Genomic DNA, 22,294 nt, shown 5'->3' on the forward strand with positions numbered 1-22,294 from the left:
AATGCTGTGCTTCAGCATGGACCGTGGTGAGTGCCACATGCAGGCACCAGACCGGTGGGGTGCCAGTGCCATGCAAGAGGCTGACTCAGGCAGGTGCTTGCCAGCCAGGCTGGGAGAGAGACAGACGTGGGGAGGGGGAGACAATGGGAGTCCTGATTATTAGTGCTCCCTGCTGGCTAATACGGGGAGCTGCGGATGTGCCCGAGAGTCAGGGGTAGACACTATGCACCTCACCGCTAGTCTGCAGTCACGTCCCCTCTCTCCTCCTTGGCTAGGTCTGTCCCCATGCCAGGGGGCATGCAGGAGACGGTGCAGCTCCCATCAACCTGCTTAGTGCAGGCCAAGGCCTGAGGGCCAGATCCAGAGTCACTCTTGTCCTCTATGGATTTAAGGCTCCCCTGAGAGCTGACATACCCCTTAGGTCCCTGGGGAGCAGTTGGACACACTTCTCTACCCCACCCATCCAGGCCAGGTTAGCAGGGCCAGGCGAGTCCATCTGTGCCCTGTGCGACACAGCGCTGCTGGGAACTTGGGTGCGCCCCTGGGCCAGGTGGGCAGGCAGGGCCGGCTCCAGCATTTCTGCCACCCCAAGCAAAAAAAAAAAAAAAAAGCCGCGATCGGCGGCGGCAGTTCAGCGGCAGGTCCTTCGCTCCTAGAGGGAGTGAGGGACCTGCCGCCCCCGAATTACCGCAGGTGCCGCCCCTCTCCCTTGGCCGCCCCAAGCACCTGCTTGTTAAGCTGGTGCCTGGAGCCGGCCCTGTGGGCAGGAGCCGGAGCCCCCACAGTTGAAACCCAGACAGCAAAACTGATCAGCAAACTCAGCACACCAGCCACACGCAGGCAGCTCTGTCACGGGGAGCATTGAGCCCTCTGCAAAGATGGCTGGGCCACCAGGCCAGCCTGTGACGTTGCACTCCATATGCTTTTATGAAAATATGCTAATAAGTGTGAATATAACTGGAATATCCAAGAAGGATGTGGAAAAATTGGAAAGAGTCCAGCGGAGGGCAACAAAAATGATTAGGGGTCTGGAGCACATGACTTATGAGGAGAGGCTGAGGGAACTGGGATTGTTTAGTCTCCAGAAGAGAAGAATGAGGGGGGATTTGATAGCAGCCTTCAACTACCTGAAGGGGGGTTCCAAAGAGGATGGAGCTCGGCTGTTCTCAGTGGTGGCAGATGACAGAACAAGGAGCAATGGTCTCAAGTTGCAGTGGGGGAGGTCTAGGTTGGATATTAGGAAACACTATTTCACTAGGAGGGTGGTGAAGCACTGGAATGGGTTATCAAGGGAGGTGGTGGAATCTCCTTCCTTGGAGGTTTTTAAGGCCTGGCATGACAAAGCCCTGGCTGGGATGATTTAGTTGGGGATTGGTCCTGCTTTGAGCAGGGGGTTGGACTAGATACCTCCTGAGGTCCCTTCCAACCCTGAGATTCTATGATTCTATGCTTCATGCAAAAGGTCTCTTGTAAGGTATCATTACAAAGCTTATAATCTACTGTGTGTTCATCCTATTTGTATAAATGTATCATTCCGGTATCTGAAACTAGAAATATAAAATGTAACTCTGAGGGCCTATTGTAATTATGCAAAGTGTGGGCCATTAATGGTGGTGTGGAATCTTGATGGCTCCCATTGACTAGGACAGTTGATTGTTGTCATAACTACAAAGGGAGGGTAACAACCTTTATGTCTGCAGTAACCTCAAACCCCTCCTGGCCAGAGGTACAGAATCATTTCACCTGTGAGCAGTGGTGAGCTGGAGCCGGTTCACATCGGTTTGCAGAACCGGTTCCTAAAGGGGCGGGCGGGTGAGCAAACTCCGGTCCGCAGGCCACATCCGGCCCGCGGGACCGTCCTGCCCGGCCCATCTGAGCTCCCAGCTGGGGAGGCTCCCCCGGCCCCTCCCCCGCTTCCCTTCTCCCCCGCAGAGCCCCAGTGCACCATGCTGCCGGCACAAGCGCTCTGGGAAGCTCTGCAGCTCCTGCCGCTTTGAGCGGCATGGTAAGGGGGTGGGGCTGCAAGCTCCAGCGGCCGCACAGCATCCTTATACAGCAGCATGGTAAGGGGGCCGGGCCGGGGCTGGGAGGAAGGGTTGGATAAGGGGCAGGGAGCGGTTGGAGGGGGCAGAGGCTCTGGGGGGGGCGGTCAGGGGACGGGGAACGGGGGGGTTGGGTAGGCATGGGAGTTCCGGGGGTCTGTCGGGGTGGTGGTGGATGGGGTCGGGGCAGTCAGGGGACAGGGAGCGGGGCGAGTTGGGTAGGGGGTGGGGTCCTGGGGGGCAGTTAGGGTGGGGGGTCTCGGGAGGGGGTGGTCAGGGGACAAGGAGCAGGGGAGGGGGTTGATGGGTTGATGGGTTGTGGGTTCTGAGGGGGGCAGTCGGGGGCAGGACGTGCGTTGGGGTCGGATGAGTGGTGGTGGGGGAGACAGGCACGTGGGGCTTGTACTCACCGTGCGGTTCCCTAGCGGGTCTTCAGCGGCACTTTGGCGGCGGGGGGGGTCTTCACTCGCTCCGGGTGAAGTACCTGCCGCCGAAAACCCGGAGCGAGTGAAGACACCCCCCCCCCCCCCCGCTGCCGAAGTGCCGCTGAGGACCCGGTAAGGAATCAGTTCTTAGGATTTTGGGAGCTCATCACTGCCTATAAGGGGGTTAATCAGTTCAATTAACCTAGTAGGCACCTGACCAGAAGGACCAATGGGACAAGAAGATACTTTTAAATTGGGGGGTGGTTGTTTGTGCTCTCTGTTGGTTCCCTCTGGATAGAGAGAGAGAGAGAGACCAAACAGGTAACCCATCTCTTGAAAACTTACCTTAAAATGATACATCTAAACTTACAGAGATTGTAAGTAAAGGCAAGGAAATGCATTAGATTATCTTTTGTTTTAGCTTGTGAATTTTCCCTATGCTAAGAGGGATGTTTATTCCTGTTTTTGTAACTTTAAAGTTGAGCCTAGAGGGAAATCCTCTGTGTTTTAAATCTTTTTATCACCCTGTAAAATTACCTTCCATCCTGATTTTACGTGGTGCTTCTTTTACTTTCTTCTTTATAATAAAGTTCTTCTTTTAAGAACCTGATTGATTTTTAGTGTCCTAAAAATAAAGGGTCTGGTCTGTACTTTTATTAAAGGCAATTGGTTGGTATATTATTCTCAAGCCTCCCCAGGAAAGGGGGTGAAGGGGCTTGGGGGGATATTTTGGGGAAATAGGAACTCCAAGTGGTTCTTTTCCTGAATCTTTGTCTAAATCACTTGGTGGTGGCAGCAATACTGTCCAAGGACAAGGAAAGGATTTGTGCCTTGGGGAAGTTTTAACCTAAGCTGGTAGAAATAAGCATAGGGGGTCTTTTATGCGGGTCCCCACATCTGTACCCCAGAGTTCAGAGTGGGGAGGGAACCTTGATATGGCGGCAGCGTGGTGGGTTCATTTTGAACCAAAAGCACAGACCTCAGGATATTAAAAGGACAATTTTTTTACTTTGGGCTTGAAAACCAAAGAGGTTTTTTTTCAAAAGGACACTTTTTTTTTTAGCTGAGAGCAGCTGGACTTTTTTTTCTTCTCTGCCTGAGGGCAGAGTAGTTAAGTTCCTGCAAGGAAATTCACAAGCTGTTTTTTTTTGTTTCTTTCTAGCTCTCGGGTTAGGCTAGGCTAAGCGCAGGAAGGCTAGGATGATGGAAATGAGGTCCAAAAGAAACTAGAATTAGCCAGATTGGAAGCTGAGAGAGACAGAAAGAACATGAAAGACAGATGGCCTTAAAGCGCTTGGAGTTGGAAGCAGAGGAGAGGAAACAGGCAAAACGCTTGGAGATGGAAATGGAGGTGAAACGCTTGGACACAGAGTTAGAGCTGAAGCGCTTAGATCTGGAAAGGGCTAAGCTGGGTCTACCAGATAACCCTAACAAATCTTTCTCCAGGTACCGCTCCCCATTCCAAAAAATTCCTCACCTACAAGGTAGGCGATGATACAGAGGCCTTCTTAGAAAATTTTGAAAGGGCCTGCCTTGGTACAGCATCTCTACAGACCAGTATGTGGTGGAGCTGAGGCCGCAGCTCAGTGGACCCTTAGCAGAGGTGGCAGCTGAAATGCCTAAGGAACACATGAACAGCTATGAACTTTTTTTTAAAAAGGCCAGAATTAGAATGGGGCTAACACCTGAGCATGCCTGTTGGCGGTTCAGAGCCCTAAGGTGGAAACCAGACGTGGCATTTTCCCGACACGCCTACCACATTGTAAAAAATTGGGATGCCTGGGTATCAGGAGGAAGCATTAAATCTCTGGAAGATCTGTCTTTACTAATGCAAATGGAGCAGTTCTTAGAGGGTGTTCCTGAGGAAATAGAAAGGTACATTCTAGATGGGAAGCCCAAAACTGTAATCGAGGTGGGGGAGATCGGAACCAAATGGGTGGAGGTGGCAGAAAAGAAAAAAGCTAGTAGCAGTTGGAGCAGATACCAGAAGGGACAACCCAAAACAACACCCTACCACCGGGGGCAGCCCAAGGCCCCACCTACATCCCAAGGAAAAACCCATACCCCTTATTGTCCCACCACACCAGTCTCCAGCAACCAATGACCAGTCAGTTGGGCAATGTTTTAAATGTACTAAGCTGGGGCATGTGAAGGCCAACTGCTCCAAGAACCCCAACAGATTGCTGTTCATTACACCAGAATCACACAAAGTTCCCCAGGCCCAGATGCCTCCCAGGTACCCTCAGAGCGAAGGGAAACTGTGAGTGTGGGTGGGAAGGGACACTGGAGCACAGGTGTCAACTATCCACCAATCATTAGTGGACCCCAAATTCGTCAACCCATAGGCCCAAGTGACGATTCAACCCTTCATGTCAAACTCTTTAAACTTGCCTACAGCCAAGTTGCCTGTCCAGTACAAGGGCTGGTCAGGAATGTGGTCTTTTGCAGTCTATGATGATTATCCCATTCCCATGCTGCTGGGGGAAGACTTGGCCAACCATGTGAAGCTAGCCAAGAGGATGGGAATGGTCACCTGCAGCCAGGCTAAGCAAGCCTTCACACCTATCCCTGTTCCTGAGCCTTCTACCAGGGCCCAGTCTGAGTTACCAGAACCCGAAACTAAGGTGGTAAAACTGGATCCCCTGCCAACGACTGCAACAGCTGTAGTGGATTCAGTCCCAGAGACCCAACCAAAACCAGTCCCAGAACCGGAATGGGCAGAGCAACCAGCACCAGAACCATTGCCAGCACTGAATCCAGCACTTGCAACCCCGTCTACAACTCCAATGCCAGAGGGCACTACCGAGCCTGCACAGGCAGCAGCAGATAAACCTACGCAAGAGGCTCAGCCGGAGCCTGAAATACAACCTAATGCACCAGCGGAGAGCAGTTCACAGTCAACGGAAACAGCCCCATCACCTACATCACTTCCAGAGGGACCAAGCCCAAGTCCACAATCCAGTGAGGAACTGATGTCTCCAGCATCAAGGGCACAGTTCCAGGCTGAGCAGGAAGCAGATGAAAGCCTCCAGGGAGCTTGGACGGCAGTACGGAGCAACCCACCGCCTCTCAGCTCTTCTAATCGATCCCGGTTTGTTGTAGAAAGAGGACTTTTATACAAGGAAACTCTTTCTGGTGGGCACCAAGAAGACTGGCATCCTCAAAGACAGTTGGTAGTTCCAACTAAGTACTGGGTAAAGCTCTTAAGCTTAGCCCACGATCATCCTAGTGGCCATGCTAAGGTGAACAGGACCAAAGACCATTTGGGGAAGTCCTTCCACTGGGAAGAAAGGGGCAAGGACATTTCTACTTATGTCCGGTCTTGTGAGGTGTTCCAAAGAGTGGGGAAAACCCAAGACCAGATCAAAGCCCCTCTCCAGCCACTCCCCATAATTGAGGTTCCATTTCTGCGAGTAGCTGTGGATATTCTGGGTCCTTTCCCAAAATAGACACCCAGAAGAAAGCAGTACATACTGACTTTCATGGATTTTGCCACCCAATGGCCGGAAGCAGTAGCCCTAAGCAACACCAGGGCTAAAAGTGTGTGCCAGGCATTAACAGACATTTTTGCCAGGGTAGGTTGGCCCTGGATTCGGGAACTAATTCCCTGGCAGGGACCATGAAAAGCCTGTGGGAAGCTCATGGGGTGAATCACTTGGTTGCCACCCCTTACCACCATCAAACCAATGGCCTGGTGGAGAGGTTTAATGGAACTTTGGGGGCCATGATATGTAAATTCATAAATGAACACTCCAATGATTGGGACCTACTGTTGCAGCAGTTGCTTTTTGCCTACGGGGCTGTACCACATCCCAGTTTAGGGTTTTCACCATTTGAACTTGTGTATGGCCGCGAGGTTAAGGGGCCATTACAGTTGGTGAAGCAGCAATGGGAGGGGTTTACGCCTTCTCCAGGAACTAACATTCTGGACTTTGTAAACAACCTACAAAACACCCTCCGAAACTCTTTAGCCCTTGCTAGAAAAAACCTAAAAGATGCTCAGAAAGAGCAAAAGGCCTGGTATGATAAACATGCCAGAGAGTGTTCCTTCAAAGTAGGGGACCAGGTCATGGTCTTGAAGACGCTCCAGGCCCATAAGATGGAAGCATTGTGGGACCAGCCATTTACGATCCAAGAGCGCCTGGTAGCTGTTAACTATCTCATAGCATCCCCCACCTCAACTCTAAAGCCTAAAGTGTACCATTTTAATTCTCTAAAGCCCTTTTATTCCAGAGAATTAAAGGTTGTCAGTTTACAGCCCAGGGAGGAGATGACGCTGAGTGGCCTGAAGGTATCTACTATGAAGTAAAAAGTGACGGTGGTGTGGAAGAGGTGAACCTCTCAATGACCCTCGGACGTCTGCAGCAGCAGCAGATCAAGGAGCTGTGCACTAGCTTCGCGCCGATGTTCTCAGCCACCCCAGGACGGACTGAATGGGCATACCACTCCATTGACACAGGTAATGCTCGCCCAATTAGAGCCCAACCTTACCGGGTGGCTCCTCAAGCCAAAACTGCTATAGAACGGGAGATCCAGGACATGCTACAGATGGGGGTAATCCGCCCCTCTAACAGTGCATGGGCATCTCCAGTGGTTCTAGTTCCCAAACCAGATGGGGAAATACACTTTTGCTTGGACTACCGTAAGCTAAATGCTGTGACTCGCCCAGACAACTATCCAATGCCACGCACAGATGAGCTATTGGAAAAACTGGGATGTGCCCAGTTCATCTCTACCTTAAACTTAACCAAGGGGTACTGGCAAGTACCGCTAGATGAATCCGCCAAGGAAAGGTCAGCCTTCATCGCCCACGTAGGACTGTATGAATTTAATGTGCTCCCTTTCGGGCTGCGAAATGCACCCACCACCTTCCAGAAACTTGTAGATGGTCTCCTAGCGGGATTGGGAGAATCTACAGTCGCCTACCTTGATGATGTGGCCATCTTTTCTGATTCATGGGCAAAACACCTGGAGCATCTACAAAAAGTCTTCAAGCGCATAAGGGAGGCAGGACTAACTGTTAAGGCTAAAAAGTGTCAAAGAGGCCTAAACAGAGTGACTTACCTTGGACACCAGGTGGGTCAAGGAACTACAAACCCCTACAGTTTTTATATAATCAGTAGTATGTCTAAAGGTACATGTGTCTTGTTAACTCTGTTTTCTCCTAGAACTCCAGGAAGTAATCACAGCCAGTGTGGAACCGAACGTCCAACACTATCTGTGATTTGGGGGGCGTGTCATAACTATAAAGGGAAGGGTAACAGCTCTCCTGTGTACAGTACTAAAATCCCTCCTGGCCAGAGACTCCAAAATCCTTTTACCTGTAAAGGGTTAAGAAGCTCGGGTAACCTGGCTGACACCTGACCCAAAGGACCAATAAGGGGACAAGATACTTTCAAATCTTGGGGGGGGGGGGAGAGGAAGGCTTTTGTGTGTGCTCTTTGTTTTAAGGTGTTGTTCGCTCTTGGGACTGAGAGGGACCAGACATCAATCCAGGTTCTCCCCATCTTTCTAAACAAGTCTCTTTTATTTCAAACTTGTAAGTAAAAAGCCAGGCAAGGCGTCTTAGTTTTACTTTATTTTCTCAACTTGTAAATGTACCTTTTACTAGAGTGTTTATCTTTGTTTGCTGTACTTTGAACCTAAGACAGAGGGGGGTCCTTTGAGCTCTTTAAGTTTGATTACCCTGTAAAGCTATTTTCCATACTGATTTTACAGAGATGATTTTTACCTTTTTCTTTAATTAAAAGCCTTCTTTTTAAGAACCTGATTGATTTCTCCTTGTCTTAAGATCCAAGGGGGTTTGGATCTGTATTCACCAGGAGTTGGTGAAAGGAAGGAGGGGGGAAGGGTCAATTTCTCCTTGTTTTAAGATCCAAGGGGGTTTGGATCTGTATTCACCAGGGAATTGGTGAAAAGTTTCTAAAAGCTTCCCAGGGTAGGGAATGGTGGCAGCGGACCAGAACTAAGCTGGTAGTTAAGCTTAGAAGTCCTCATGCAGGCCCCTACATTTGTACCCTAAAGTTCAAAGTGGGGATACAGCCTTGACAGAAGGAGATTCCACCACCTCCCTAGGTAACCCATTCCAGTGCTTCACCATCTTCCAAGTGAAAAAGTTTTTCCTAATATCCAACCTAAACCTCCCCAACTACAACTTGAGACGGTTACTCCTTGTTCTGTCATCAGGTACCACTGAGAACAGTCTAGATCCATCCTCTTTGGAACCCCCTTTCAGGTAGTTGAAAGCAGCTATCAAATCCCCCCTCATTCTTCTCTTCTGCAGACTAAACAATCCCAGTTCCCTCAGCCTCTCCTCATAAATCATGTGTTCCAGCCCCCTAATCATTTTTGTTGCCCTCCGCTGGACTCTTTCCAATTTTTCCACAACCTTCTTGTAGTGTGGGGCCCAAAACTGGACACAGTACTCCAGATGAGGCCTCACTAATGTCAAATAGAGGGGAATGATCACGTCCCTCGATCTGCTGGCAATGCCCCTACTTATACAGCCCAAAATGCCGTTAGCCTTCTTGGCAACAAGGGCACACTGTTGACTCATATCCAGCTTCTTGTCCACTGTAACCCCTAGGTCCTTTTCTGCAGAACTGCTTCCTAGCCATTTGGTCCCTAGTCTGTAACAGTGCATGGGATTCTTCCGTCCTAAGTGCAGGACTCTGCACTTGTCCTTGTTGAACCTCATCAGGTTTCTTTTGGCCCAATCCTCTAATTTGTCTAGGTCCCTCTGTATCCTATCCCTACCCTCCAGCGTATCTATCACTCCTCCCAGTTTAGTGTCATCTGCAAACTTGCTGAGAGTGCAGTCCACGCCATCCTCCAGATCATTAATGAAAATATTGAACAAAACCGGCCCCAGGACCGACCCTTGGGGCACTCCGCTTGATACTGCCTGCCAACTAGACATGGAGCCGTTGATCACTACCCGTTGAGCCCAACGATCTAGCCAGCTTTCTATCCACCTTATAGTCCATTCATCCAGCCCATACTTCTTTAACTTGGTGGCAAGAATACTGTGGGAGACCATATCAAAAGCTTTGCTAAAGTCAAGGAATAACACATCCACTGCTTTCCCCTCATCCATAAAATGATACATCTAAAATTACAGAAATTGTAAGTAAAGGCAAGGAAATGTGTTAGATTATCTTTTGTTTTAGCTTGTGAATTTTCCCTATGCTAAGAGGGAGGTTTATTCCTGTTTTTGTAACTTTAAAGTTGAGCCTAGAGGGGAATCCTCTGTGTTTTAAATCTTATTATCACCCTGTAAAATTACCTTCCATCCTGATTTTACAGAGGTGCTTCTTTTACATTTTTCTTTTGTGATAGACCCAGACCAGTTGGGAACAGCAGAGTAGCAGAAGGGAGATATACTGGCCACTGGATAAGTAGTTTTCTGTTCCCTGAGTGACCAGAGCAGGGGCTGCTCCAGGCTAATAGACCACCTGACTCCAATTAACCTGCTAAGAGTCAGGTGAGGCAGTTAAGCACCTGACTCTAATTAAGGCCCCTCTGATGCTATAAAAGGGCTCACTCCAGTCAAGCCAGGGGGAGCCAGAGGAGAGGAAGTGTGTGAGAGGAACTGGGAGCAAGAGGAGTGCAAGGAGCTGAGAGTGAGTAGGCGTACTGCTGGAGGACTGAGGAGTTACAAGCGTTATCAGACATCAGGAGGAAGGTCCGGTGGTGAGGACAAAGAAGGTGTTGGGAGGAGGCCATGGGGAAGTAGCCCAGGGAGTTGTAGGTGTCGTGCAACTGTACCAGGAGGCACTCTAGACAGCTGCAGTCCACAGGGCCCTGGGCTGGAACCCGGAGTAGAGGGTAGGCCCGGGTTCCCCCCAGACCTCCCAACTCCTGATCAAACACAGGAGGAATTGACCTGGACTATAGCTTCTACCAGAGGGGAAGGTCTCTGGACTGTTTCCTGACCCACAGGGTGAATCTCTGAAGCGAGCAAATCTGCCAATAAGCGCAGGACCCACCAAGGTAGAGGAGGAACTTTGTCACACTTTATAATAAAGTAGTTCTTTTAAGAACCTGATTGATTTTTAGTGTTGTAAAAATAAAGGGTCTGGTCTGTACTTTTATTAAAGGTAATTGGTTGATATATTATTCTTAAGCCTCCCCCGTGTGGAAACAGGGTTAAAGGATTTAAAGATAGGCCTCTTAGTTATAAGAAACAGAGCAACTGTCATGCTAAGTCTTAGCTTAATATCGCGGGACCTGTAGAAGCAGGGCTCACGTCAGAAGCGTGTGGGAAGACAGCAGAGTAGAGTCTGCGTGACCCAGCCTTGAGATAGCGATGTTTGAGAACAGAAGTGAGAAAATACAGGAATGGGCAGGACATAATATAAACAAACTGCAGATGTTTTTAATTAATGCATGCCACTAAAATGTATAAATGCTTGTGTGATATTGCTTGTATTTTGAAGAAACTGAGGCAGAGATGCTCTCTGTCAGCTGTGTTCTTCCCTTGCAATTGCATGTCCTGAATAAAGCTGTCTCTGATTTTGTTGCTTCCAACCTGAGAGTGGAGTTCGTTTCTTCCACAATATTTGGTGCCATATGACTTGGATGGCTACGCACGGCTGAGGCAGCGACCGCTACTACAGACCGTTCCCCTTCGAACCCCAGGCGCCAAGCCAGAGGTAAGAGACATTTTGAAATCTCTACTGGGGTGTCGGAGGAGGACTGACCGTGGGGCTGTCTGTCCCTTTGGGCTCACACCATGTGAACTTTTACTTATGCAACAAGATCAGACGCAGAACAGTGTTGGGGAATTGATTGCCCCATGTAAGGTCAGTGATATGTGTACGCGGGGCTGGGAAATGTGTTGTTGCCCCAGGGTAAGCCAATGTGTGACTTAGGTCAGACCTATTGAGTTGAGGGGTTGTGGTAACGCCCTCAGAGAAGAACACAGGTGTGTTCAGTCCGGACAGAGGGGTTGTGGTGATGCCCTCAGGTTTTTTAAAAAACAAAAACAAAACAAAAAAACCGATGCATCGTGGTATGAAGGAATAGAGGCCTTGGTGTGTGTGTGTGTGTGTGTGTGTGTGTGTGTGTGTGTGTGTGTGTGTGTGTGTGTGTGTGTGTGTGTGTGTGTGTGTGTGTGTGTGTGTGTGTGTGCCACTGTGAATGAGGGTCACCGAAAGACGCCCACAGCTCCCTGCGAAGCCCACAAGCTTGTGACCAGGGATTTCTCTAATGCAAGCCCAGTGGCTACACCTTAGTGGATCGGTAGAAGATCTGACCCAAGGCGGGCTGTCTCTGCATGGCATGACCGGCGAGGGGTCTGCCTGGGTCTAGTATTGTGTGACCCCCATCTTCCCTCCCCCTCTCCTCCCCGCATGAATCACTGACTGATCTGATCACCTTACCGGAGGCAATTAGAGTACGCGGCATCATCTCTCTGAGACTAGCGGACGCTCTTTGCTGAAGGGAGGTGTAGGAGGGTTGTGGACATCCTCAATAATCTTTCCTGTGTGAGTGCCTGAGGAGTGGTGTGGTGATTTTAGCTTTATGAGCCGCTGCACTCAGCGGACAGGATAGAGATGTGTCTTAGTTTATGAGCTGCTGCAGCGGACGGGGCATCCCCACATGCTTAGAGAATGGGTGGAAATCAGTCCAAGGACTTGTTAGTACTTAGAGAATTGGAATTTTTACACACATGATGATCCATCTAAACAATTCCCACTAGAAGGTACCTTCGATTCAAATGGGATCATATGTCTTAGAGGTGCTCTCTAAGACACAAAGTGTAGGATTTAAAAAGCATCCGGATGCCTCCCTACCCAAATTATTTTTTGTTAACCCCTTGGCTTCTTTATATCCCCAATTAGTTAAGGCTGAAAGCAAGGAGGGATAGGAACGGATTAATTTGAAAAGACAGCTTGGTCTAGAGATAAGGAGAAAGCTGCTGTGCGTTCAAGGGCAAGAATCGACACAGACCATGCCAAGTATAGAAAACAACAAAGTTTAGAGGCTGCAGAGATGGAAAACACAGATGAAACAGCGAAAGGAGGAGCCGAGCTTCGTGTTCCTGGAGCTGATGTGGTTTGGGAATGCTGAAGAAGCCACAGGCTTCCAGCCTGGACTGGAATACCGAGCAAAGGGTCTCTGAAAGAGACGCCCCGGGAGAGCCCAGGGCATAAAAGAACAGCCCTCCCAAGAGCGGAAGCAAGTTGGAGGTTGCACAGTGTATCTCTGGACAATCTGTATACAGGATGATCTCCCGTCCACCTCCCCCCCTTCTCTGGACATTATACACCGACATGGCCAGTCTGGACGTATGTGTGTGAGTATGAAAGTGGCTTAGGGATTGGGGCATTAACATTTTTCTTCCCCTGAGTGATGTGGGAGCATTCCCAACACTCTCTGTTGTTGTTTCATTATTATTTTATTAATGAAGCTTTAAAATTCAGTCATATGGTGTGTTTTCTTTATCTCCGCCCCTACGATCCTGTGGTCTCAGCCTGATCAACTAAGACCCAGGCAAATTGGTAACAAAATCTGTCACAGTTTTGGTGGAAATTTGAGAAAGGGGGGAGCCCTGCAGAATGCACACCATCTATTTGTTTTGCCCTTGTTATTTTATGTTTGCTTTGCTTGGTACTGTTGGTATTATATGTTAAGAATTGCATGATTAAAGGTGTGTTCTCTCTCAGCCGCAGTAGGTCTGGGAACCAGAGAGGGGTTTAGCATTTCTCTCTCCACCCCAGTTGACGGGGAAGGGTGGCAGGTGGATCTACCCCCGGTCGTAGCAGGACTGGGCTATAGAGAAGTTGGGGGAAAAGGGAAGAGACGTGTACCCGACACCTAGGAAAAAACTGAGCAACTGAAAGCATAGATAAATTGAATAGTTAAGATGCCAATTGGCCATGCACCTTGCCAGGTGGCAAACCTCACGAGGGAAGACTCGGGTAGCCTTGTGAGTAAGAATGTTTAAGGGAAGAGACCAGGAAGGGTGGGGGCTAGTTGAGAAGCCCACCCTCCTTGCTAAATTGGTAGTGGAACAAAGCCTGTGCCAGTGGAAAGGAATGATGCAGCGAGGAAAAAATGATCGGGCCCAGACAAGCAGGCAAGCAACAGCTAGAGAGATTGGAAAACAGGTTGGAAACTTTGAGGGCATAGTGAAAGGAAACGAGTAAGTAAGTATAAGCATGGGGATTTCAAATCCCCAGGACAATACTTGAAATGGTGACTTGAGCTGATAAAAAGTGTCATTTGGGAGACAAGCAAGTGATTTAAGGAAAGAGAGTGAGAAGTTAACTCTGTAGTTGCTAGAGGGAATCAAGCAGTTGAACTTTGTAAAATTCTAAAGAGGAAAATTCTTGGTGTCTTTGAAATGTTTGTAAATAAATCCAGGCAAAGAGATTATTTGATTGCAATCATTTGGCTATGAACAATTTAGTCGAATTAGCTAAAGAAATGTAAATATACAGTGCTACTTAATTAAAATCCTATTAGGCTCTGAGGGGCTACAATAAGTGGTGTTTTCTTTCAGATTGCTCTGTGTTTTAAAAGCAGGAGTTAAAAGTAAAAAAGCAATCAAAATTCTGGTAAAAACAATTGTGTCCCTTTTAAGTAAGTCTTTAAGCTGTGGATAGCTTTGGATCCAGAAGCAAGCCAGACAGCATCTGTAAATTATCTAACTGATAAGGTAGAAGCCACTGAAACCTGGGCTGCCTATGAAACAAATACAAGAAAATATGGGTAATTCCTTTGTTTTGCCTGCAATTAACAAGAGTATTTGTATAAAAAGGAAATATTTTAAGCAATGACTGACTGCCCAGAAGGGGTAGACCTATGTTCTTTTTGTCTTTCAGAAAATCAACATACCATGCATTTACTGGCACAATACGAATTATGTTCTGTGTTTTATGTCCTGTCTTGTGGTGTTTGTCTTGTGGCCAGAATTGTTGTGTTTAATATTTTCATAGGACAGTCTAGTTCAAAATCAAATAGAAGGGTTAAATCAAAATGCAGATACTTGTTTTATTCAACTTGGAATACCAAGTGTTTGGATAATATCAGGAAAATGTGATATACTAAAGTTTAATACATTTGCTTAAGTAAGAAAAAAGCTTTATTGGCCAGATCTTTTAATTGAAAAATTGTTGTTAAAATTTGCATACCAACAGTCTTTGGAAGCAAGGACATGAAAGGTTAACCCACTCCCCATATTGCACATGGGATCCTTCTGGCTACCTCAGATTTCTAGCCAGAGGGCTGGGGAGGGAGGAAAGCTATTGGACACCAGAGGTTGTACCGAGTGGACTCCTCAAAAGTGGGTGTGCTTGTCCTGGCTTGTTGCTCCAAAGTTACTTTATAAGTTATTTTACTGGAAGGGTGTATGTGGCATACATTGCCATTATACAGTACTTTAGTCTTATTATTCAATGTGTATGTGTTCATTGTTGGGAAAAGGTGTATGAGTGAAGAATGAAAGTTTCCTTTGTAGGTTAAAAGAAGCCAAGAAGGGGAGAAGGAAAAAGAACAGAACGAGTTAACTGGAAAAAAAACCCTATAGTTAACAAGCTCAGTCCAAAAATAAGAGGCTGGCCCCGTTCAAGGACACTGCTCATAAGAACAACATAAGAAAGGCCGTACTGGGTCAGACCAAAGGTCCATCTAGCCCAGTATCTGTCTACCGACAGTGGCCAATGCCAGGTGCCCCAGAGGGAGTGAACCTAACAGGCAATGATCAAGTGATCTCTCTCCTGCCATCCATCTCCATCCTCTGACGAACAGAGGCTAGGGACACCATTCTTACCCATCCTGGCTAATAGCCATTTATGGACTTAGCCACCATGAATTTATCCAGTCCCCTTTTAAACATTGTTATAGTCCTAGCCTTCACAACCTCCTCAGGTAAGGAGTTCCACAAGTTGACTGTGCGCTGCGTGAAGAAGAACTTCCTTTTATTTGTTTTAAACCTGCTGCCTATTAATTTCTTTTGGTGACCCCTAGTTCTTGTATTATGGGAATAAGTAAATAACTTTTCCTTATCAACTTTCTCAACATCACTCATGATTTTATATACCTCTATCATGTCCCCCCTTAGTCTTCTCTTTTCCAAACTGAAGAGTCCTAGCCTCTTTAATCTTTCCTCATATGGGACCCTCTCTAAAGCCTTAATCATTTTAGTTGCTCTTTTCTGAACCTTTTCTAGTGCTAGAATATCTTTTTTGAGGTGAGGAGACCACATCTGTACACAGTATTCGAGATGTGGGCGTACCATGGATTTATATAAGGGCAATAATATATTCTCAGTCTTATTCTCAATCCCCTTTTTAATGATTCCTAACATCCTGTTTGCTTTTTTGACCGCCTCTGCACACTGCGTGGACATCTTTAGAGAACTATCCACGATGACGCCAAGATCTTTTTCCTGATTCGTTGTAGCTAAATTAGCCCCCATCATGTTGTATGTATAGTTGGGGTTATTTTTTCCAATGTGCATTACTTTACATTTATCCACATTAAATTTCATTTGCCATTTTGCTGCCCAATCACTTAGTTTTGTGAGATCTTTTTGAAGTTCATCACAATCTGCTTTGGTCTTAACTATCTTGAGTAGTTTAGTATCATCTGCAAACTTTGCCACCTCACTGTTTACCCCTTTCTCCAGATCATTTATGAATAAATTGAATAGGATTGGTCCTAGGACTGACCCTTGGGGAACACCACTAGTTACCCCTCTCCATTCTGAGAATTTACCATTAATTCCTACCCTTTGTTCCCTGTCCTTTAACCAGTTCTCAATCCATGAAAGGACCTTCCCTTTTATCCCATGACAGCTTAATTTACGTAAGAGCCTTTGGTGAGGGACCTTGTCAAAGGCTTTCTGGAAATCTAAGTACACTATGTCCACCGGATCCCCCTTGTCCACATGTTTGTTGACCCCTTCAAAGAACTCTAATAGATTAGTAAGACACGATTTCCCTTTACAGAAACCATGTTGACTATTGCTCAAGAGTTTGTTTTTCTATGTGTCTGACAATTTTGTTCTTTACTATTGTTTCAACTAATTTGCCCGGTACCGACGTTAGACTTACCGGTCTGTAATTGCCGGGATCACCCCTAGAGCCCTTTTTAAATATTGGCGTTACATTAGCTAACTTCCAGTCATTGGGTACTGAAGCTGATTTAAAGGACAGGTTACAAACCTTAGTTAATAGTTCCGCAACTTCACATTTGAGTTCTTTCAGAACTCTTGGGTGAATGCCATCTGGTCCCGGTGACTTGTTAATGTTGAGTTTATCAATTAATTCCAAAACCTCCTCTAGTGATACTTCAATCTGTGACAGTTCCTCAGATTTGTCACCTACAAAAGCCAGCTCAGGTTTGGGAATCTCCCTAACATCCTCAGCCGTGAAGACTGAAGCAAAGAATCCATTTAGTTTCTCCGCAATGACTTTATCATCTTTAAGCGCTCCTTTTGTATTTTCATCGTCAAGGGGCCCCACTGGTTGTTTAGCAGGCTTCCTGCTTCTGATGTACTTAAAAAACATTTTGTTATTACCTTTGGAGTTTTTGGCTAGCCGTTCTTCAAACTCCTCTTTGGCTTTTCTTATTACACTCTTGCACTTAAGTTGGCAGTGTTTGTGCTCCTTTCTATTTGCCTCACTAGGATTTGACTTCCACTTTTTAAAGGAAGTCTTTTTATCTCTCACTGCTTCTTTTACATGGTTGTTAAGCCACGGTGGCTCTTTTTTAGTTCTTTTACTGTTTTTCTTAATTTGGGGTATACATTGAAGTTGAGCCTCTATTATGGTGTCTTTAAAAAGGGCCCATGCAACTTGCAGGGATTTCACTTTAGTCACTGTACCTTTTAACTTTTGTCTAACTAACCCCCTCATTTTTGTATAGTTCCCCCTTTTGAAATTAAAGGCCACAGTGTTGGGCAGTTGAGGTGTTCTTCCCACCACAGCTAAGACTTGGCTGACAGACAAGAAAAGGTGTGTGTGTGTGGGGGGGGGGGGGGGCTTGAATGTGCCCAAGCAGCTGTAAAATCTGCAAAACACTGCCAGGCATTAATGAAATGTGTTACGTTTCTTTTCTCACAGGTAAAAGAAGCACTACCCAAAGACTCTAGCAGCCCTGCCACTCCTTGGAACCAGGAGATTGGATCTATGTAAAGGTCCACCAACGAAAGACTGCTTTGGCTCCATGCTGGAAAGGCCCTTGCCAAGTCCGGCTGACTACCAACACTGCTGGGAAGTGCCAAAGACTGACTGCCTGGACCCATGCTTCTCACTGCAAAACGACCCCTTCGCCTCGAAAAAATTCCACTCCTTCTATTGATCAGCCTGTCTCTCCTTCTGGTATTTCTTTTCCGCCTTCTGAACAGCAGGAGAAAAGGACAAGGTGATGTGCTGGTAACCTCTGCCTTGTCCACTGACAGAGCTAACCTGCATTCAGTATTTGCTACAGAAACCAAAGCACTACAGGGTGCTGTGCTGGTAACCACTCCCCTGTCTGATGCTGAGCCACGATTGCTTCAGGAAAGAAAAAGGAATACTCGCTCTGCTGAAATTGTCAAAGTCCTGGAATTCCTGACTACAAAAGACATTAAGAACTGACCCTGGTGAAGGAAAAAAGAAGTATACACTGGCAGGAAGAAACTTGTGGGACCCATGCTTGGGAATGTGGTATTGATTGGATTTTGGGGTTTATTCTACAGGCTGCGCCCTGTGTTTTTGGATAAGTACCTTCAGCATGTATTACCCTCCCTAGTTGGATTTTAAATGACAAATACCAAAAGCATCTTGTTGCCACTGCCCCTGCCATCTCCTCCATTACACTATTACCCTTGTAACACATCCAAATACAGACAATGCCATATATCTGATAAAACCCAATGGCCAAGGCCTTCACACTTTAGTGATTTATTTAAATATTGTTCGAAAAAAAGTATTTTTAAGGTTCAGGATATCCCATATAAGCGAACAATTGAGTGGAAAAAGACTGGTCAGAGGAGATAAAAGTATATGACATCACTACAAATGAGCTTCAAGAATTTGAAATTAAGGTTTTATAATGGGGTTGATATAATGGCCATTCCAGGGGTCTGTAGTACATGAGGGGGAAGGGGTCCTTATTGTTTTGGTTACCCAATTAGTAAATAATCAGACTCATCCTCAGAGAATGTGTTCTGCTACTGGAAATTTTACTTGTACTGAAATGATCCCAGTAACTAATAATTTAACCTGTACCATATTGCAACATATCCCTTCCTATGCTATTAATGCCTCTCGAAAGTACCTGAGAATATTTAAACAATAGATGTGGTATAATGCTATCCCCGAGAGAGATGTACTAGGATATCGAATAACAATAATTAATGCCACATTAGGGACTGTAAAATTTATCCTGCCCCTATCCAGCTTTCAAATCACTTTCATGTATCCAAATTGCTCAAGGGGGCTGCTATTTGGCTAGCACAGCAAAGGGACAGGTCTCCTCTAGGAAGAAAAGAGGCTTAGCTGGACACTTATGGGATGGTGCATATAGTGCAGCAGCAATTTGGAATATTCTTAAGGGCCAATAACATGATGAGAAATTAGGGCAACTAGAAAAGGCCACTGGTCTTATTACTGGAGCACAGCTGACCCAGGTGCAAGCTGGAGTTGGTGAATTACATGTTATTTCTGCCCTTAGTTCAATGACCCAGGAGCTGTTGACAGAGATGGTATTAAAAATCACTGAGGCAGGAAAAGAATTGCAGTGGGATCTAGCATGTTTGGAGATTCAGGATTTCCTGAATGACCAGCTAATGGCCATTCGGAGTGATCTCGAGCATCAGGCGTGGCCTACTGCCCTTCTAGTGCTTCAGGATTAGCCATCTGATTTGTGGCCATGAAGACATACTTAGAGATTTTCAGGATGGATGTACAAGTACTTGCAGTGCTCCTTCCAAGCATGTGGGCCAGTAGGAGGGGTGTGGGCTCCCACATACCGAATCCTGCCAGGTCCATGGGGAGGATGCATGTGGGACTGGATAATTCACCATGATTCATAGATTCTAGGACTGGAAGGGACCTCGAGAGGTCATCGAGTCCAGTCCCCTGCCCCCAGTGATATCTGGGAGATTAGACCACCTGGTAATGCCTAGTTGATTTGTTAGTGCTCCTGGAATAACACCTGATATTTGGATTGGAATAGGGAATCAGTGGACATTTTGGCCCTTGGCACTCCCGCAGCTTTAGTGTGTAAGGAAATTGAAGCAAGGGGAAGCTGTCACAATGTTTAACAAAGTTTGTTGGGAAGGTATGGGACAAGGAACTACCCTGACAAGATAGTTACTGTTCCAAGCTAATGATAGCTGTGTATACATTAAGGCCACCTCTTTGCTAGATATGCATTTTAATCTCACCATGACCGCAGGAAATCACATTATTTATTGGCCAGCAGACAAAGCCCTACAATCAGACCTTAGGTATCAAATTCTTTTAATTGGACCACTTTAATACCTGACCGATTTCAGAATTTGCGCTTACTCCTACCAGAGGTTCAGAAAATTTCTGACTTACAGGGTCAAATCCATGTGCTTCAGAATATATATTAAATTGGAAAACATGCTTTTCATACAGCCTACAGAGTGGCTACTTTGGGTACTAATTATGATGTGATGTGCTATGTAACTAAGGCAGTGAAACAACCCCAGCATATTATACATTAATGCTTGTATTGCTTTTGTTTAGTCTAGGAATGTGTTGTTGTTGTAAGGAGTGTAATAACAAAAATGCCTTTCTTGTTCATACTAATCATGCATTATCGTTATATCCAGCTAAGATGTATAGGGCTAGTCCTGATCCTTTTGAGCTATAAACAGAAATACAAGACATGATGCAATTGGAGGTTTAAGGATGTTGGTTGTGCTAAAGACAAGCACAAAAGAGGGGAATGTGGAAACAGGGTTAGAGGATTTAAATATAGGCCTCTCAGTTGTAAGAAACAGAGCAACTGTCATGCTAAGTCTTAGCCTAATATCGCGGGACCTGTAGAAGCAGGGCTCACGTCAGAAGCGGGTGGGAATACAGCAGAGTAGAGTCAGCGTGACCCAGCCTTGAGATAGCGATGTTTGAGAACAGAAGTGAGAAAATACAGGAATGGGCAGGACATAACATAAACAAACTGCAGCTGTTTTTAATTAATGCATACCACTAAAATGTATAAGCTTTATACAGAGTAAAATGGATTTATTTGGGGTTTAGATCCCATTGGGAGCTGGGTGTCTGGCTGCTAGAGACAGGAGCACTTCTTAAGCTGTTTTCAGTTAAGTCTGCAGCTTTGGGGCACGTGGTTCAGACCCTGGGTCTGTGTTGGAGCAGACTGGCGTGTCTGGCTCAACAAGGCAGGGTTCTGGAGGCCCAAGCTGGCAGAGAAAATGGGTTCAGAGGTAGTCTCAGCACATCAGGTGACAGTCCCAAGGGGGTTTCTCTGATCGAACCTGTCACACAGCCTACAACAGAACGGCAATCCAGTATCTGGCACTTCCCTAGCCCCTTCCATGAGGGGAACCCAGAGGCTGGTCACCACGCTGTCCCCTTTGACAGATGGGGGAACTGAGGCAGGGTGGGGGAGTGACTGACCCACAGCCACACGCAGAGCTGGGAATGGAACCCAGGACTCCTGCCTCCCAGCCCCTGCTCTAACCATTGGATGCTACTACATCCCTTTAAGGCAGAGCCCTGCAACTGTGGGATGTGCCCACCTGGGGGGCACGGAGGAACTTTGGGGTGAGTGCAGTGGGGCCCTGGCCAGCCCTCATGGGGGATGCAGTGGGAGTACCACGCAGCTCCCCTCCGCCCCCAGGCTCCCAGCTCTGCTCCAGCCACGGCCCTAACCCTAGCCTTGCCCCCAGCCTTCAGCCCCGACTGTGGCCTAGCCACGGCTTCCACTCCCGGCCCTGGCCTTAGCCCTGCCCCCACCTATGGCTCTGCTCCCAGCCCCAACCCCAGTCCTGCCCTCAGCTTCAGCCTCCAGCCCCCTTCCTGGCCCCAAAACCACCCCCAGCCTTGGCCCCCTTACCCCTGGCGCCCCCCCCCCCAGGAGCCATGGCCCCGCTCCCGGCTCTGGCTCCCGAGGGGTATGGGGGGGGTGTGCAAAGAGGGGTAAGGGGGGGCATGACTGTGAAAAGTTTGGGGACCACTGCTTGAAGGGCTAAAAGTGTGGGTTCCCCCTGCCCTCCAACACATCCCTAGATCTTCTGTCTCCTTCCCAGTGCTCTGAGTTGACGTGCAGCTTCCCAGGCCTTGGCGGTCCCTGGCTGGAGAGCTGCGCTGCCAGGTACTGGGCCACGCCCCTCTCACCTTGAAGGACTCGAAGAAGCCTCCGCTACCCCCGCTGCCATTCTCCAGCTTGTCCTCATCCCCGCCCAGGCCCATCATGGACTGGCTGTTAACATGCAGCTCCTCATACAGCGTCTCCAGCAGAGCTGCCCGCGTGCGCTCCTGTGGCAGGAGGGGCACAGGGGGCGTTAGTGGCATTGGAGGCATGGGCTGGGGGCAGTAGCGATCAGGAACAAAGGGGGCAGAGGGGACTGAGTATTGGGGGGACAGAGGACGAGTTGTGATTCTGTCCCTGGCTCCGGCTCGATGCCCGGCTGTCGGCCCTGGAGAGCGGGGGTGTCCCCAGGAGCCTTTGGCACATGCTGCACTGCCACAGGACCAGCTCAGTGGCCGTATCCTGGGCCCGGTGTAACAACTGCATGCAACTGTGCAGCGAGGCATGGCCCTGGCCCCAGAGCCGACGACCGAGGGCACCGTCTCGCCACCCTTGCTCCCAGAGCCCTAACGCGGGCACTGCGGCACATCG

General features: G+C 47.6%; 1 protein-coding gene across 2 annotated transcripts in view; it reads right to left on the reverse strand.

Annotated features, from left to right (window-relative positions):
• Positions 1–22,294, reverse strand: part of RAP1GAP (RAP1 GTPase activating protein) — a 151,322-nt gene that overhangs the window by 39,210 nt on the left and 89,818 nt on the right. For both annotated transcript variants that reach the window (XM_065421442.1, XM_065421443.1), the window contains one exon: positions 21,790–21,930. In XM_065421442.1, coding sequence (XP_065277514.1) covers positions 21,790–21,930 — 141 coding nt within the window. The remainder of the gene's footprint in view (positions 1–21,789; positions 21,931–22,294) is intronic.

Source organism: Emys orbicularis, chromosome 22 (genome assembly GCF_028017835.1).
Source record: "Emys orbicularis isolate rEmyOrb1 chromosome 22, rEmyOrb1.hap1, whole genome shotgun sequence".
NCBI lineage: Eukaryota > Metazoa > Chordata > Testudines > Emydidae > Emys > Emys orbicularis.